Source organism: Ixodes scapularis, unplaced genomic scaffold (assembly GCF_016920785.2).
Source record: "Ixodes scapularis isolate PalLabHiFi unplaced genomic scaffold, ASM1692078v2 PGA_scaffold2__306_contigs__length_199485367, whole genome shotgun sequence".
In the NCBI taxonomy this organism is placed as follows: Eukaryota; Metazoa; Arthropoda; class Arachnida; order Ixodida; family Ixodidae; genus Ixodes; species Ixodes scapularis.
The window spans coordinates 160,376,024-160,393,697 of NW_024609857.1; the positions used below are offsets into that span (position 1 = coordinate 160,376,024).

General features: G+C 42.2%; 1 protein-coding gene across 4 annotated transcripts in view; it reads right to left on the reverse strand.

Annotated features, from left to right (window-relative positions):
* The window catches only part of LOC8039538 (membrane-associated guanylate kinase, WW and PDZ domain-containing protein 1), a 71,124-nt gene extending 55,367 nt beyond the window's left edge, over positions 1 to 15,757 (reverse strand). For 2 of the 4 annotated variants that reach the window (XM_042292088.1, XM_040498441.2), the window contains exons 1-5: positions 15,040 to 15,697; positions 14,312 to 14,425; positions 10,366 to 10,485; positions 5,300 to 5,534; positions 3,360 to 3,506 (exon numbers count right to left, since the gene is read on the reverse strand). In XM_042292088.1, the coding sequence (XP_042148022.1) occupies positions 3,360 to 3,506; positions 5,300 to 5,534; positions 10,366 to 10,485; positions 14,312 to 14,425; positions 15,040 to 15,382 (959 nt within the window). In that variant the 5' untranslated portion in view covers positions 15,383 to 15,697. Of the gene's footprint in view, positions 1 to 3,359; positions 3,507 to 5,299; positions 5,535 to 10,365; positions 10,486 to 14,311; positions 14,426 to 15,039 lie in introns of all 4 variants that reach the window. The other 2 variants (XM_040498442.2, XM_040222468.3) reach the window with 2 other exon arrangements.
* Between the last annotated feature and the right edge of the window lie 1,917 nt (positions 15,758 to 17,674).

Below are 17,674 nucleotides of genomic sequence, written 5' to 3' on the forward strand. Positions count from 1 at the left end.
TATGTTTTTCGCGAGTTGATCCCTGCATCCTCCCTTAAGCCGGGGTGCAGCCAACGCTAGGAGCTGAGAGGGAGAATCGAGCAGCGTAAAGAACACAATGTTGTGGCGGTCGTAATCTTTTTGCGAGAGTGCTGGTAACGACAAAGCTGATCAAGTGCACTGAATCTCTTGTGACCCTGTGCTCATAATATATGTGTCTGCGTTTCTGTATGTCTAAAGGCCGGTTCGCACATACGGCAATATCCGGGGTGGTGCCCCACCCCTGAAAGATAATTAGGATTTTGTTTGTTTTCGGAGTTTATTTTTCGCCAAATTTGTAGGGTGTTTTTCGGAGTTTATTTTTCTTCGATTCCCATTTCTCCGAAATTCTGAGCTTAATTTTGCAGTGTTCTTTTATTAAAATAATTATATCTGGGTGTAAGCGTGTGCTAGCTTCAAAAGAACGAGCTTGTATCAATCAATATTTCTTCAACTGGATTTGGCATTGGTGACATTGTCATTGGCAACACTAATTTGTCCCACGACCAAAGTTGCGAACAGGTGTTTCTTCGATAAACATTGAAACTTTAAAATCAATAAACTCCTGGAGGTGGTTGCTAAAAAGCTTGTATTCATCATATCCTATCCACCAACCACCCCGCGGCTGCGCTGGGCAGAGCGGTAAAGGGTGTAATATAGAGGCTTCAACTGCCCACCCCCCTTCCCCCTTTTATGAAACCTCTATGGTCCACAGCCTTCACAGTTACAAAAACACAACCCCTCCTTCCTCTAAGGAGCACTATGGCCCAAACTGGAAAACGGGAAAGTGTCCTTTGTCGTGACTTGAAAGACCTGTTGTTCTGATGAACCTTGGTGAGATACCATGTTTACACGATTTTAACGCACACTTTTTTCCCGAAATTTCAGGCTCGAAACTGCATGCGCGTACAATCGGGCCCAAAAAAAATAAAAAAATTGGAAGTAAAAAGAAAATCTTTAGTAAAAAATATCAGCTAGGTGGGGCATGCCACCGCTTGTTAGGAAGTGTGCAGCCGCTATATTTCTTCCCGTTTATCTGTCACGTTATCACGTGTTTTGTGCGCGTTTTTTCTTTTCTTTTCTTTCGTTCGCGAGCCGCCATTTTTACTTTCGTATTGTCTAAGCGCCGTGCTGTCTCGTGTCACTGTGTGCTTGAGCGGAGCTGCTGCGGTCGTCGGCAAGTTGGAGAAACAGAAGCGATTTCACTACGAGGCAATATTCAAACGGAAAGTGATCATCCTTGCTGAGGACCAAGGTAATCGAGCAGCATCTCAATCACTGGGCGTCCCGGAAACGTGTGTGCGCGATTGGCGGAAGCAGAGAGACAAGATTTTCGCCTGCAAAGCCTTGAGGAAAAGCTTCAGTGGCCCTCAACGGGGACGATTTCCAGAGCTGGAGGACTCCCTGCGTCTGAAGCAGCTGCCCTTCTCTTCAGACATCATCAAGGCGAAAGCCCTCGCGCTTGCTAGAGGTTACAAGATCCCTCGCTCTTGTTTCAAAGCGAGCAGGGGTTAGTCACCAACGACGGACGAGCATTTGCCAAAAGCCACCTGAAGCCTATGAAGAGAAGTTGGTTGCGTTCTAACGTTTTGTGATCAAGCTTCGACAGTACAGGGGCCACATGATCGGACAAATTGGGAACGCAGAACAAACGCCTATGTTTTTCGATAACCTTTCGAATTACCAAAACAAAAGGAGCCAAGCAGGTGCGGATCCTCTCAACCGGTAACAAAAAACACCGGATTACTGCGATGTTAGGATGCATGGCGGACGGGCACAAGTTGAACCCTTTTTTGATTTTCAAGAGGAAGACTTTGCCTACCAATGCGACGTTCCCGGAGAATGTCATTGTTCGCGTGCACCCAAAAGGATGGATGGACACAGGCCTTATGATAGACTGGATTGATGCCGTGTGGCGAAAGAGGCCAGGAGCCGACTTGGGAGTGCGTTCTATGCTGGTTCTAGACTCGTTCAGATGCCACATCAGCGAACGTGTCAAGGACAAACTTGCGGCATGCCTCACCGACTTGGTGACCACCCCGGCGGGATGACGTCTCAACTGCAGCCGCTGGATGTGTGCTTAAACAAGCCGATGAAGGACTATGTGCGTGCAGCACACAACGAGTGGCTCATTGCTGGCGAGCACGCTCTGACGCCAGCAGGACGTTGGAAGAAAGCGACGCTCGACGACCTGGCGCGATGGGTGCACAATGCCTGGAAAGCAATCCCGCGGGCGATGGTCGTACGCTCCTTTTAAAAGTGCGGCCTTTCCAACGTCATGGATGGAAGCGAGGATGACATTTTGTGGTCCGTGGACAGCGATAAGGAACTTCCGCCAGACTCCGACAGCAACTAGTGTGGTTGCTTTTGTTTGTGCGTGTGGGTACATATGTTTATGCGTTCCATTAAAAGTGTCTTTCAGGTATGTGGTGTTCAGCACTCATTATTTTACCTACGCGATACAATCAGCATCAAATTATTTTTAAGATTATTGAGAGCTAAATTTACCTGTGCTACAATCAAGGGCGCGCTAGAATCGCGCAAACACGGCAAGCGGTAAGATTCCTTCTGTCAATGGTCCGAGATTTTAAAAAAAAGTGCTGTGACATTTTCTCAAAACCACTGGCCCTTTGCGCTGTCCAAAATCAATCGTAAAATACTGTCTTTCTTTTTTTGCTTAGGTACATTGAAATTTGGAGTTAATAGTATCTATTCAAATTGCTGAAAATTTTATCAGCAGGTGTTTTTTGGAGTTTTTCGGATTAATCTGAAAACAAGGAACCCAAGACTTCAGCAATTGCAGTGCCCAAGCCAATGATGACCCCAGCAAAATGGGGTTAGTTAGCTACAACTGGAGATTACCAAACAATGCTGACTGGGAACGATACTCATCTTTACTTCATTGCCCCTCGCTGCAAGGACAAGTTTGCCAGGTCACATAATCTAAAAATCACACATTTTTTAAACGTTTCTCGGTTGTACGCCGAAAGTTAACCTACTCCTTTTTTCACATAATATGCGTATGATTTTAAGTGTGCTCTCCGCTAAATCAGCACTGTGCGGTGCTGACTTGAATGTAACATAACACCGACGCAGCGTTGTATCACTAATACTAGAGCGGGAAGTCAGTACTGAGTCAGCAATATCGGTGCTATTTCCTGTGCTGACAATAGAGTTGAGGTAGTGCTATGCTGCATGTGTGAACAGGACTTTAGTCTCCGACTGTGTTTAACTTATGACAAAACGAAAGCAAGCAGCTGCCTTCCTTCACGAGCCCCGACATGCGGACGGTCAAGACAAAGAAAGGGCTCGATTCTGGGAGAGGAGGAGGGGGGGCTCACTTGATGAAGTAGGGCTCTCCGTCCTCGGTGTAGGCTTTCTCCCAGTACGCGGGAAGGGGCTCCAGGTCAAAGGACGAGTTGCCTTGTTCTCTGGGGGCGCCCACCCCACCGCCGTTGGTGTGCACCACGGACGCCGGCGTGGAACATCTGCACACGCCCACCACACCCAATCACGGCTCTGCGGAGGAAGCCCTCATCCCCCCGAGCAAGCGCCGACAATGCTGCTGAAGTCCTTTGAGGACCGCTCAACAGAGGCTTCCCAAGTGGTTACTTGTGTGAAGAGTTCAAGGAAAAGGATTAGTGCATCTCCAATGTCTCTAAAAAAAAACCACTGAAACTGAGCCTGTCCAGTATTTTCCCTCAAGTAGAAGATAAATAATGTTGTAAAGCCAGCAACAAGTGAAGGCAGTCAGGTAATGAAGCGTGTTATGCGCCCTATGACGAGCAGTTCTCAAGGGCTCTGGGGTCTGACTTTACCGGTGCGGTACCCCCTAAGCCTGAAAAGCCAGAACAGCATCTGCTCAACTACAGGCATTTACCGTTGCATTTTATCAACATATATTAACATAAAATATTAAAATCTATGCTAACCACAATAATACCTGGCTGTAAATTAAAACAAAGAAAATTAAGCAAGTAAAAAATGGGGTCTTTGAGAAAAACTATTTTACCTTTGCCCAAGTCTTTGAGATAGTTGTTGTTTATTCAAATGCACATTAACCTTCCTGGTCTTTCATATAAACCATTGAATCAATAAAAAGATTTATTTTTAGTTTCCTCCAAATATCAAAATTAATAAAAAAAAAATTGAATAGTCCACATCAAAAAGCCTCCGAACTTTGGCAGAAATCATCAAAGAAACACAATTTGACATTTCGAAATATTCTAAAATTTTAAGTCTTTGAATTCATACATCATAATAAATTCTCTTCTGAGTGCATCTCAAACAAACCCTCCAGGCAGTAGTTTAAGGAGTAAGGAAAAAAAGATGTCAGCAGTTTTTGTTTTGGCCACATCAATGGTCAAACATGTAAATAAGAACTACACCGAACTTGCTGTTTGCACCTGCTTTCATTGTAAGAATGTCTTCAGAACATTTTTTTTTTTCTATCAAAATTACAAATTCTATTACAGTTGAGATGAAAACAAAAACACCTACGGTATATGCACTCTAGCATGGATATCGATAGTTTTGAAAGCTAGGAGATCAGCACTGCCAATGCTTACAAAAGCAATCTTTTCCTTTATCTGATGCCCTTGCCGCCCAACCAAACTTTGAGGGCACGTGGTCCTCACTTAAAAAATAATATGGGAGATACAAGCTGCTAGCAATAACTATTCCCTATGCATAGCTTCCAAGGCAGAAAAATCCCCAAACAAAGGACCTTTTTTTTTTTTTTTTATCTGTCATAAACAAGTACCAAACTTTTTTTTGCCTGAGAAAAAGCTTTATAATTTCTGAGGCTTTAAATCCAAAGTAGGGGTGTGTAAATAGTGGCTTAAATTAACTAGTGCTGAATCATTCTTAGCACTCAGAGTGCAAGGAAAAGCCACGACACTTTGGCTCTCTTCAGAGTGTTCAAGCTAGGGACAACACTGCTATTCGATTTGAAGCAGTATAAGCACGTTCCCAATTCAAAGAAAACCGAATCACAAGTGCGTGGTCTTAAAAAAGGAACATTGAACTCCCAAAAAACTTACTTAGTTTTGGATAGGTCACACACCGTAAAATACCGAGCATCCGCCCATGCCACAATAAGTGCCCATCCCTCAATTTTTTAACATTAAGAACAAATTTTTTTTACATACTGTTGACCTACGAAGCGCCCATCCCTAGTTTTAGATGATTGCTTCAAAATTTTGCATGGGTGCTTGCTCGAGAGTTTACAGTATGCCACAAAATAAACTTTCCCTGAGAATAAAAAGAGAAAACCCCCGACCTGGAGTTGTTGCCCTGGGAGTTGTGGGCCGGGCCGTCTCCCTGGGGTGCATGGCTGCCATTGCGGGCGTCCTGCAGCGTGCCGTGGGGCGGGTCCTGAGCCACGGACTTGGCCGTCATCGCCTCCACGTTGGAGCGGTTCCTGCGCCGCTTGCCTTCCGAGGACGGGTGGGCTCCCGGCAGCAGGGCCGGGAACGGGCCCTCCTCCTGGGGACGCGGGGTGCCGTAGTGGTTCCCTACGACGGACAGGAGGTCACACACTTGCCTGCGTCTGTTTGATACCATCTACGGTGCACACTCACTAATTCAAACTCTACGAAACAACGCATTTTGTTTGGGCTGCTGGAAGTTTGAATTATCAGAAATTCATCTAAATATGATGTGAGACTAATCTGTGATTTGTTATACGATGGATACACATTCAAAGCAGATATTTGATGATTTCTTCTGCACCGGCCTACTGATCATAAGCGGGTATGCCACACAAAACATAGGTGACATCTATGACATAAGCTTACTCATCCCTCAAAAATGTTGTCTATTATGAAGTGTGTTTAGATAGCACATGATGCCTCAAAACAAAATTCAGTCTGTCCATCCAGCAAAAAGTTGGCTACTGTGGACTATTAGTCCTGCTGAGTATGCTTCTTACCGAGCACCGGTGTACTGCGGAGAAGCACCGCCCGCAGAAGCGAGCTCCGCGGGTGTTGCTTCTCTGCAGTGCACCGGTGCTCAGTAAGAAACGCGCTCAACAGGGCCGCTAGAACAAAGTATAGATTACATGAAAACGCAGTCCAAATTAAGCGGCTTAATGATATATTAGGAAAACAACGGGAAAACCTCAATTTTGAAATTTGTTGGAATTAACCAGGAGTGTAAAAATCCAAGTTTTAATAATGCGAGCCTACTGTACAAGGCTCACATCATCACTATAGTCAAACAGGAGAAAACGGCTGGGAGAAGCTTCAATTGGAGGGAGGGGGGGGGTCAACGGACAGGGTGTCACTCTCCTGCGTCTGCTCTATACCACCCACAAGGCAAGGCCCACACCTTTCCCCCTCTAATGCCATCGCTATAGCAAGCAACTTAATTTTGCTGTATGTTTAGACCAGGGGGTCTCTAAACACTTTGGCTAAGGGGCTGCATCGGGGATCTGTCGCTGTCTCGAGGGCCGGTAAATAAAGAAACAATTATAAAAGAGGAAAAACTAAATTAATTACCCTAGACAAGCATAGAAATAAAAAAACTACAAGTAACAATTAAAATAAAGGGTGGATAAGTACATATAAAGTGAAACCCGTTTAGAACAAAGACACATACAGCGAATTATTGTCGATATCGAACTCACAGTAAAGTTAAATAAAAATGCATGTAAAAAGTACTTTTTATAACGAACAACATATTCACTATATCGAACTTCTTCCCCCCACAAAGGCTTTCAAAAATGCGCAAACAATCATCTTCTAGCCTGTCCCCCCCCCCCCCCAAAAAAAAAATAGGAAAGAAAAGAAAATTCCAAAAGCTCAAGTTGCGAACAAAATTGAGCGAAGAGAAGCAATTCAGAATGGGAGAAAGCTAAAAATACACTCTGCATGCACGCACAAAACAATAATACTTTTCATCCCAAAATCGTTGCCCACAAACAGAAACAATTCAGAAGGGGAGATAAGCTAAAAAAACAAACTCTGCACGCATGCAAAAAAACAAACAAAAAAACTTTCCAGCACGTAGTTACAAGGGGGAAGCGAAGAGATGAGAAAGAAAGAGATGCTCTCGCTTTACAACCAATGCAACATGGAAGTTCATTATAAATGATTTTTGCTATATCGAACTGATCGTAGCGTTTCCTGCTGTTCGTTATAAACAAGTTTGACTGTACTTCATTTTTAAATTTAATAGTTAGATAATAATGACACAAATAATTGGGATCCAGAAAACCTACCAGGCATAACTCAAAGCACATAGGAACTTAGGCATGTGCACACAGGGCAGAAGACTGGCAATAATGATAGAACTGATGCTGACAATATGCAATAGATACAACAAAGGACTCTAAGCACAATATACACGGGAACTCAAAGGAGTTTCAACATACATAATTCCATATATAAAACATGGTACTAAGAATAGTGATGGCAATGTCCAACAAATATTATCATTAAAAAACATGCCTTTTTTTTCTTCTGGTATTTTGGTTTACATTGAGGCACCATTTCCTTGTGCACGCTTTTGCGTTGGTAGCAGCAGACTTGCTGGAAGCGGGCGGCGGGCCGGACTTCATTAAAAGGATTGCGGCCAGCCACGGGCCGGTCAAAAGACTCCCGCGAGCCGGATTTGGCCCGCAGGCCAGGGTTTGGAGACCCCTGGTCTAGACAGCAAGAATTTAGCCAGCCCCAATGGGTGTCTGGTGTCTCCGCTGTAGACAAGAAACTGGGTCGGTTGAGTACAACTGCTAGTCTGGCTTTTTAATGTGTAGCAAGCAGCAGTGACACCTTGAGCTCATGCAATAGCCATGAAGTTGGTAAAGCAGGCAACGAGTACAATGGCCCTTTCCGAGTGATGGCCTAGCTTTATTCGTGGCATTTCGGCTAGTGAAGTATTGTTTTTTTTTTTACTTCGATTAATTTTATTGGCAGTTTTAGGAAAGTAAACGAGGCACAACAAACACTAGACCAAGGCACCATACTCAACATAGGCATTAACTATGGCAAGATGGTATACTATTAGGTTCTTGTTTTTCGTAACATCTTAACCCATTGCATACTCAAGTTTTCTTCTTTTTTTGTTTGTTTGTAGGCCTCTCGATGTTCTTTGTTGCTCTCACTGTCAATTCCTGGCCATCTAATGTGCCCATTCTGTAGTTGTTCACTGTATGGTACTGCTGGAAACATTCGGAAAGGTGGAGAAAAACAAACAACATCTGGAGGCCAAAAAACGCTTCATTTTTGCGTGAATCGCTGATTTTGAATTAAGTTTCCGAGTCATTGGAGGGGTGGTGCGACTCGCCATCAAAAATGATGAAACACTCATCACTTTCAAAAAAAAAGTTTCTGTATTTCTTCAACAGCTAAAGTTGAAGCCATGTCACGTTTCCCCACACTTGGAGATGTCCAATGTTTTATTAAAATTTTTGTGAAAAAATTGCTAAAATAAAATTTGAAAAAAGCAACAAAATAACTTGAAGAGGACACAGCAATAGTAGAAGCGCTGCCAAATGCCGGAGAGCACACAAAACAAGCTCCAGAACACGAGCGAGACGCATAGTTGGGCCTATTGATTCGTGATGGATGGCACAAGTGGCACTCATAATTAGTAGCCAAGGAGTTCATTTGAATGAAAAATTACAATCTATTAGTTCCAAGGTAAAATTGGCCACTGTGTTTCTTTAGATACTTGATAAAAAATAAACTGTGCCCGTGCAGTGTTACAATGCCATAGACGATTGAAGTTTGAACAACTTGATTCAATATTATTGCAGCAATGAATGGGATGTTACAAATTGGTGGGCCCAAAGCAGGCACAAAGTAGGCAACTGCCTGGAACTCTTAGAGCACGCTGTTGATCCCAAACATTTTTTGTTCCAATTCGAGGAAAATGGCTCAATCACAACAATACAAAAAAAAAATGGTTCAAACTGGTCCAGATTTGCGTTAAAAACATATTCTACTGAAAAAAAGAAACTAGGCTTATTTTTTATCAAAATGTCAAATACTGTAAACAACTTATTTTTTGCGTGTTCAATATTTCGCAATATAGGTCAGAGCTGAAGTTTTGGAATAATTCGCGAGTTCTAATTTTTCCAACGTGGTGGGATCTCGTATAGATTCCACTGTGTTTACATTTTATCGGAACTGTTCGCAGGGCCTATTTTTCACAAATTTCAGACGATTTGCAAAATTCACGAAAATTAGGTCTTCGCAAAAATTAAGTCGTTTACACTATCAAGAAAGCAAAGTTCCAAACTTCCTAAAGTGAGTTGAACAAAACCAGCAAGCCCATTTTGGAATAGGATTTAAAGCTGTATGGGAAGAGGCGGTGTTTCAATTAAATTCTGGCTCGGGCAAAAATAATGCAGTCTTGTCTGTTTTTGGTTTGACACTATGCTTAAGATTAAAAGCCTGGTATGGCAAAATAATTATATCTGTCCCAAGATTTAATTTAAATTCTCACAGCATCATTCACTATTGAAAAGGTCTCCTCCACACATAGTGTATGGCTTTTGAATGTCATATGTGCACCTGTTGGCATAAGGTAACAATGAAGCTGTATAACACAAGGGTAATCAATAAGAACAAATAAAAAGCAGTCATCACGATTATTTCGTTTTCATACATTCATTGCCAGTGACCCCTACTAAAGCTCTTGGAGAGTGTAATGGATTCTTTTGATTCTAGCTGCACACATTACTTGCCTTTGAGAGTAACCGATAGCCTTAAAACCAATTCCTCAGTGGTGGTGCCCAGCACATACAAACTCATTTAAACAGGTTACAAAAATGCAAGTACGCTTAAATTCAGGATGTTTAGATACTACATGAACTTACAGAACTACATTAAAAAAAAGGTAATTCCACTCACTAGAACCAGCCCAATTCTTAAAAGCACAAAATTTAATGCTCAAAAGTGTCATTTTATAAAAGGGAAGGTGAAACAATTGGAGACCTAGCAATTTTCAATTTCCAAGAGGATCAAATGGATAAAATGTCAGTTGGTGTTTCTTCTCCCGAAAGAATGCTATGCCAAGAATACCCCAGAATACTTGCAAAGTAAATATTCTGCGGTCTTCTAAGCGAGTTTATGGTGCAACAAAGTAATTTCAATGAGGTTACCCACAACTGTAGAATAAAAAACAAACGAGTTTTAGTAAAGAAACAAATTATAGAAGGACATCAATCTCGACACAAGATGTGTACAAGAACCTATGGGCAAAGCAAGCAATGCCAGCAGTCATGCCCACATGAATCAGTTCACATATTGCAATACATGGGAAGAATGTAAGTCGAAGTGACGCAGTCAGGGATGAACACAACGCTTTGAGAACACTGCCATAGAAGGAAGTGAGACTTACCCTCATATATTCCACTTTCAAGAAGGCTTCCACTCCTGTCGAGGGCGACAAAATCCTCAAGTGTCAGGAAAGTGTAGTCGACCCCGTTCACCTCTCCTTCCCTGGGACTCCTCGTGGTGCCTAAAAGCATGGTGCCTCCATTACAAAATGACACTTAAACCTTCTTTCTTTTTTTTTTTTACTTCACTACTACGGTGTTTTCTGTTAAAGGGGTACTCCGTCAATTTTTTGAGCTACCCCAACTGACTATATTTTTGAAATCATCCGACTTTACCCTTTAGGGTACGCTATTCAGTATCGCAAAATTCAGAATAGTTATTGAGAAATCGGGAAATGAAAATGATGTCAAAACCAACATTAAAATATGCCTGCACTTTTCAGTGCGTGACGTCAGTGAAAGGCAGGCTGCAGGTCAAGCTGGCAGTCTATAAATGGACTATGAGGAGCATTTGACAAGCTTCCAAAGTATACATTTGACACCATGAAACGGCTCCTAATAAATTGGGAAGAAAGTCTACAGTTCAAAGAGTGGACCCCTGCCTTCTGCTGACGTCACTTTTTCATTGTTGCCAGTAGAGATTTTCAGTTTGAAAAGCATGGTGAGGACCAAAATTGTAAATTCAAAAACTTTGCAGAAAATATTTATTTTGGCAAAAAATTTGGGTTGCTATTTCAGCGATGTTTGCTTGTGTGTTTAGCAAACTTTCAGGCAAATCGAGGGCTATACGGTCACCTCTGTTGCTTAAAAAATCCTCCATAATATGAGTTGTCCATAATAATGAGACAAAATGCATGCACTTAACCAATTTGTCCCCAAAACTTGTCTTTATAGCGATGTATTCATATTAATTAATGGGACGTGAGTGTAACAGTACAGCTGACCCTTGCCAAGAGATAAAAATCAATTTATATTTCACACAGTTTTGGTAAGGTATACTATTCAATAAGTAATCTGTGAATAGAACGGCTTCATGATGCCACACAGTCGCACGACATATAACAATGCATAAACACGACGCACCATACAAGGGTTGCCATCAGTGCTATAAATGCTCCTAATATTTACAGATTACATTACTATTTGTCTCATTAAAAAAATAAAAGTTCAAAGTGCTTTTGTTAGGTAATAGAATGACAACCGTAATGGTCATAAAGATTTCATCAGCTATTGTTCAGGAGATGATTACAATAAGAAGTACAAAAATAGACTGAGCACACTAAATATGTTTTAATGAGTGACACACCAATGGCATAAAGCAAGTACAGGCATCATTTTCATGCTGACGCTCCAAGTGAATGAATAATAACCCTCCCCCCCCCCCCCTTTTGTTGCCCTGTAGGGCGTGCCCCCGAAACAAATTTACCATTAAGTATCTCTGAGGCACCCACTTAGTTCAAGCGCCCACTATTAACATTTCCCCAAACTTGGGAATTCTACAAATTGTACATTAAGCACCCGATTTGACTGGACAAGCGCCCATGCCTAAATTAGCCCAGTTTTCAGCAAAAGTGGAGTGGGCGCTCGCCCAGTATTTTAAGGCGGTGTTTTTTCTACCCCAAAGATAAGCTATGCATCGCCAAACACTCAGTCTCTGCCCAGATGTTGCGCTACCGGTAAGATACCAGATGCCAAAGTTTCAGAAATAATTCTTATCCGAATGAAAAGTTATAAGTGATTTTCTGAAAGTCTCAATGGGAAAGTGGGGACTGCTCCAGCAAGCTGAAGCTAATCAACTCCATGCATTTGCAAACTTCGTCGAGCGCCAATATTTTGTTGACAATTTCCAAAAATTGCTTAGAACTTTTTAATTAAATAATGCCAAGCTCGGAAACTTTGGCACCTTATCCGGGCCGTTGGGAGCTACATTTCGGCGGAAAATGAGCGTCCAGTGTTGCATAACTGTTTTTTAACAAAAAAAAAAAAGAAAAAAAAAAAAGAACATTGTAAGTGTTTTTTTTTTTTTTTTAGGCCACTTTGTATAATTTTTGGTAGAATAGTTCTGCATAAACATTACATACATTCCTGCTTGGGCCACAATATTGGTGTACAGTAAATACAATATATCAATGAATAAATAATAAAGATATCCAGGCACACCTGCACAAAACTAGTTCCCTATAATTCAGCTCCAAATGGTCCCTCATGTTCCTTAACCCATACCTAGGGCTCCGTGTTTTCGGATAAATCCGAAAAACTCCGAAAAACACCCGCCGGTAAAATTTTTGGCAATTCGGATTTATCCGATAAACTCCGAATTGTTATGCGCCCCAAAGCAATTTTTTTTTTTTTTTTTGTTAATTTTAGCAGCGCAGGAAGAATGGTCCTGGGAAAATAATACCATAATTATCTTTCAAGCCTCCGACCGTTGTCAAAGGGGGGTCTTACGGCTTGTCTCGTCAAGATTGGTTCAGGGTTATATCAGGTCTGTTCTCGAGCACGCGTGTACAGTCTGGGACCCACCAACTGCTGTTGATAGAAATAAACTTGAAAGAGGTCAAAACTTAGCGGCTAGATATGTTTCCGGGAATTATAACAGGCGACTCAGCATGACAAGTCTGAAGGAATTCTTAGGCTGAGAATCTCATGAAAAAAAAAAGGAAAATCTACGGCTAAAATTATTTCATAACATTTATCACTGCAGAATTGGTATACAGCGTGAAAACTACATTTCCCGCCCGCATTATATCTCTCATCGTGCCGATCACGAACGAAAGGTATGTGAATATAAATGTAACACAAACCAGTTTAAATCGTCTTATTTCCCCAAATCTATTAGCGAATGGAATCAATTGCCTTCGGAGGTTGTTCACATTTTGGACAATGACGCTTTCTTTGCTGCATTGTGACAAATGTTTTCTTTTTTGTTTCCCGTGTACTGGGTATGCATGTGCGTGTTCTGTTATGCTCCTTTGTATTGCTTAAATGTATCACATTAATACCCCCCCCCCCCCCCCCCTTTACTGTAATGCTACCCTGGCGCTGTGGGAAAGTGAATAAATAAAAGGAAACAGGTCATCGTACCATTCGTGTCGCGACAAAAGCCACTCTTTTGGTTTCCAGTTTGGGCAATGGGATTTGGGATTTAGAGAAAGGGGATGGTATGTTTCTGGGGGTAACAGTGAAAGCTATGGACCATAGAGATTGCATAAAATATGGAAGAGGGGCAGTTGAAACTTCTCTATTGCATCCTTAACCACTCCACCTCGCGCAGCCGCGGGATAGATTGATGGGATGACTACAAGCTTCCTTGCGGCTACCTCCGGCAGTTTATTGATTTTAAGGTATCGACGTTTATGGAAGCCACACTTGTGTGCGACTTTTGTCGTGGGACAAACTAGTATTTATTTATTTATATATTTATTTATTCATTCCCTCAGGGCCCGAAGGCACTATAGAGGGGAGTGGACACACACATCTAATTGCACACAAAGACAAACAGTAATTAGGCAGGTAAGCATAAAAATCCAAAAACAGAACATTGTTAAAACAAAACACTGTCAACCAAAATCCAAAAAAAAAAAAAATGACACCAACGCCAAATTTAACTTATCTTAATTGATAAGTTGAATAATTGAAATCTTAATTGATACGAGAATGTTTCATTTTTTATATGGCATACGTTTGCATCCGGTTATTACTTATTATTTTTTAATAGGAAACACTGCGATAGTAATCTCCGAATTTCTGAGGATCGGGGATTTACGAAAAATAAACTCCGATAAACACCGAATTTTCGCTAAAAAATAAACTCCGAAAAACACCCTCCGAATTTCACGAAAAAATAAACTCCGAAAACACGGAGCCCTACCCATACCTCAACCGAAGTTTCATGTCAAGGGTCGTACAAAAATTCAAAACAAACGACGAATGCAAACATTTCCTTACTGGTAACAGGCGTGGCACGCCAAATAAAAAAAGTAAATAAAAAGGAACAGTTTCACTTACAAGGTACAGTTCGCAAGTACAAGTTGTCTCTGATTGTGTTCTGGAGGTCGTGGTCAATGGAACCCTTCTGAAATCGGGTATTCAGGTACTGCCGCAGGTCTTTTGTAAGGTACCCTGCAAAAGTTGGCACGCGCACAAGGTGAGTTCACAACGCAAACCGTTCATTACCAAGACGTAATGCATGGCATTAGAGAGCTCACCGCCTAAATGCCGACGCAACACACGAATCGAGGCACGTTTTAAACACGAAAAAGACGCATATTTTTTCTCTGGTTCTTTTTAGTATTAAGAGCTCTTCAAAACTTTTCCTTTCAAGTGGTTAAACTTGCTGCACGGAAAAAAAATACCGGCCACAAACGACAAAAAATAAAAAAAAAAAAAGATTTGGAGTAATGGAGATATCAGTTGCGCGCCGCACTATCGGCGTTGATCTTTCAAAGGGATCGTATTCCTTTTGGCAGCCGCGTTTCCGCGTTTTTATTCCTCGAAGCGCACCTGCGAGTGTTTGTTTCTTTGGATGCGTACTTTATTTCTTAACGTCTTCGGCCGATTTTGCGTGCGCCATTACAAAAGGCGCGAGCACACAACACATGCTTGGAGCGCTGCGACGGGCTCTGAATATTCTCCATGTCACTGCATATACTAACTAATAAATTCGGTCAGATCGCTCGACGCGAAAGAACGAGGACGAAAAATGACGTCTCAAGAGGTTAATTGGGAAGACCTACCTGCTCGGACGCCTCGTACCGAGACGGCACTGTCGTTTCGTGCGCTGTAGCTGAGCAGCGACAGCACGTCGTTTCGAGTGTATCCGGCCACACGGTGTCCTTGGATCTCCAAGATCGTGTCGCCGTCTTCGATGCGACCACTCAGGAAATTCGCCTTTTCCGAATTGACACAACTGAAGTAGGCGAAATCGCCCCTGTCGGAGCCTCCGTCGACGCTCAAGTTCAAATTTCCGTTGTCGTCGGCCGTCACCACCGCGTCGTAGATGGCTTGGCTCCAGGAATTCGGCTCTTTTCTCGCTTGGCTCGGCGCTTGGTGCGTTTTTCCCTCCTGCTTGGACATCATTTCGTTAGCGACGGGAAGACAAACCCATATTTCGGCGGAAGAAAACACAGCACGGCGCTAGGCCTAACGTCGGTCCGACCGTCGTCGCCACTTTTCATGCTCTTCGGCGTCGTCGTGAACCGAATTCCGAGAGTGTCGCAGTCGCCTTCGAAGGCCCGGTCGCTTCGTTGATCCGCTCGCACGATGGCTTCATCCGATTCCCAGTGGCACCGACGTAAAAGGTACAAATTCCATCACTCACGGATACATAAACAAATCGGAGCCCGCGGAGATTTTCCCGGAGTCGGAAAGCTGTGCACCAGCGGCCTCGCCTTCTGGCACGCTCTTGCGCATGCGCGGCAGCGCCGTATCGTTTCCGCCGGATTGTGTGTGTGTGTCGTCGGCGACGGCGGGAATGGTTGTTGTTCCGTGTCGCTCATGCGAGACTAAATGAAACCAACAGGGGATTGCCGTGATTGACAGTGACAGTGGGCTCGTTTTGTGTGTGTGGATATCGGAGATCGCGCTTCCGAGTCTTTCCGTCTGATACGGACGCGACGCTGCCACGTAACAGGAGCAGAGGAGCGGCCGCGGTTAGTAGTGCTACTCCGGGTCCTTGACCCCTTTTTTTCGTGGGACACTTGACAACTGCCGCGCCTCATTAGAGGCGACCCGATTCCTCTGAGAAAAAAAAAAAAAGAAGCGCAATGCGGAAAATTTTGGAAGTGCGGACGGAACGCTTAATAGCTTTATTTACCATGTGTAAGCATGGTGGGGGCTGAGGAAAAAAGCTGTCCAGGCGGATTGACCCGGTCGAAGTTCATCAGATTTTCCGGATAAGGTACCAGATAGGCGGTCGAGATTCTGTTCTCGACCACTGATTTTCAGTAGATCTCGTTCTCACGCACCCTCTTGCTTGTCTTTCTTTTTTCTTTTTTTTTTTATTTCGATTCAAAAGCGAAATAATCTAATTTGTTTTACTTTGTGTCAATAATAAAAATTTACTTCGCAAATGCCATACTAACATAAGCGCAAAGGGGCAGATAATTATTTTGTTTTGTGCGACGAGGTCGTCATATGATTGGACAAAAAATATGACAAGGGGGCGCATTGTACTTGCGCACATCGTTTTTTTTAGATCTAATTATATGCCGAGCTTCGTCAGTTGCTGGCGATCCTTCTAATTTTCGTCGTGATTGGCTGTCTTCGTGTTCTAAAAAAAAAAAAAAAAAAAAAAAAAAAAAAAAAAAAAAAACGCAGACCTTTTTCTTTTTTACTTCTTTTTAGTGCGAAGAAGCACAAGAATCACAAGAATAAACGTTTTATCCAACTTGCCTTTTTTGCTGAACACGGAGACAACCAATCACGGCGAAAAAACGAAGGATCCCAACGAATGACGAAGCTGCAGAATCAGGGTGAAGATTAAACATCAAGATGATTTAGATCGCGGCTAAAATCCTGATTTAGATCGTGATTTAGATCATACTGGTTAACGACGATTCAAATCAAACCTTTTCCGCTTAAATAATCCCCAAAAATATTGTTTTTATTTACCCTTTGTCTATTATTTTATGTTATCTACGTGCACTTTTCTTTTTCATTTAGATGAAGGGATTATTAAGAACGATTTAGATCAGGTTGAACACGAGCACAAAGGGTAAATCGGAACGTTTGAGCTCTCCTTCTACCATTCACTCCGTTCGCAGTTACGTAATGCCCTGTGCAAGTAAACAAGATCGAGCGAAAGAACAAAGTAATGTCATATTGCAAAAATGTAATCAGAACGCAAAAGAAAAAGCATTTAAAGCTTATCCACTAATCTAAAAATGTCAAGTTATTTTTGTAGGCTATGGCGGCGTTGACTAAAAAGTTGCTGATTAAACTGTACTCTAAATTTACATTAATTATTTCTCCCGCATTGTTTTCAGCGATCGGGCGGATTGATCAATCAATCGGTCATGTTTAAAAATACACCTAGTGATAAAAAAAAAAAAACACTATTGTAGGGCTACAGCGATTTAAATAAAATTATTCTGATTTAATTAACAGACATGTTCACGCTACCCCAAAAAAGTAACTAAATACCGTTATTCGTTACTCGCTCAAAAAGTACCTAAATATGTTGCTCGTTACTGATTCTCAAAAAGAACGCGTTACAGTACTTCAAAAGTAGCGAGTTACTTTTCTCGTTACTCTGACGACCAAATACGCAACTGTTTTTTTTTTTTTTTTTTTCATGGTTTATTCTTTTCTTTTCAGTAGTCGAGTTGCCTCTCGAAGTTTTCATCAGTGATGTTTCCCCACTCATTGAGA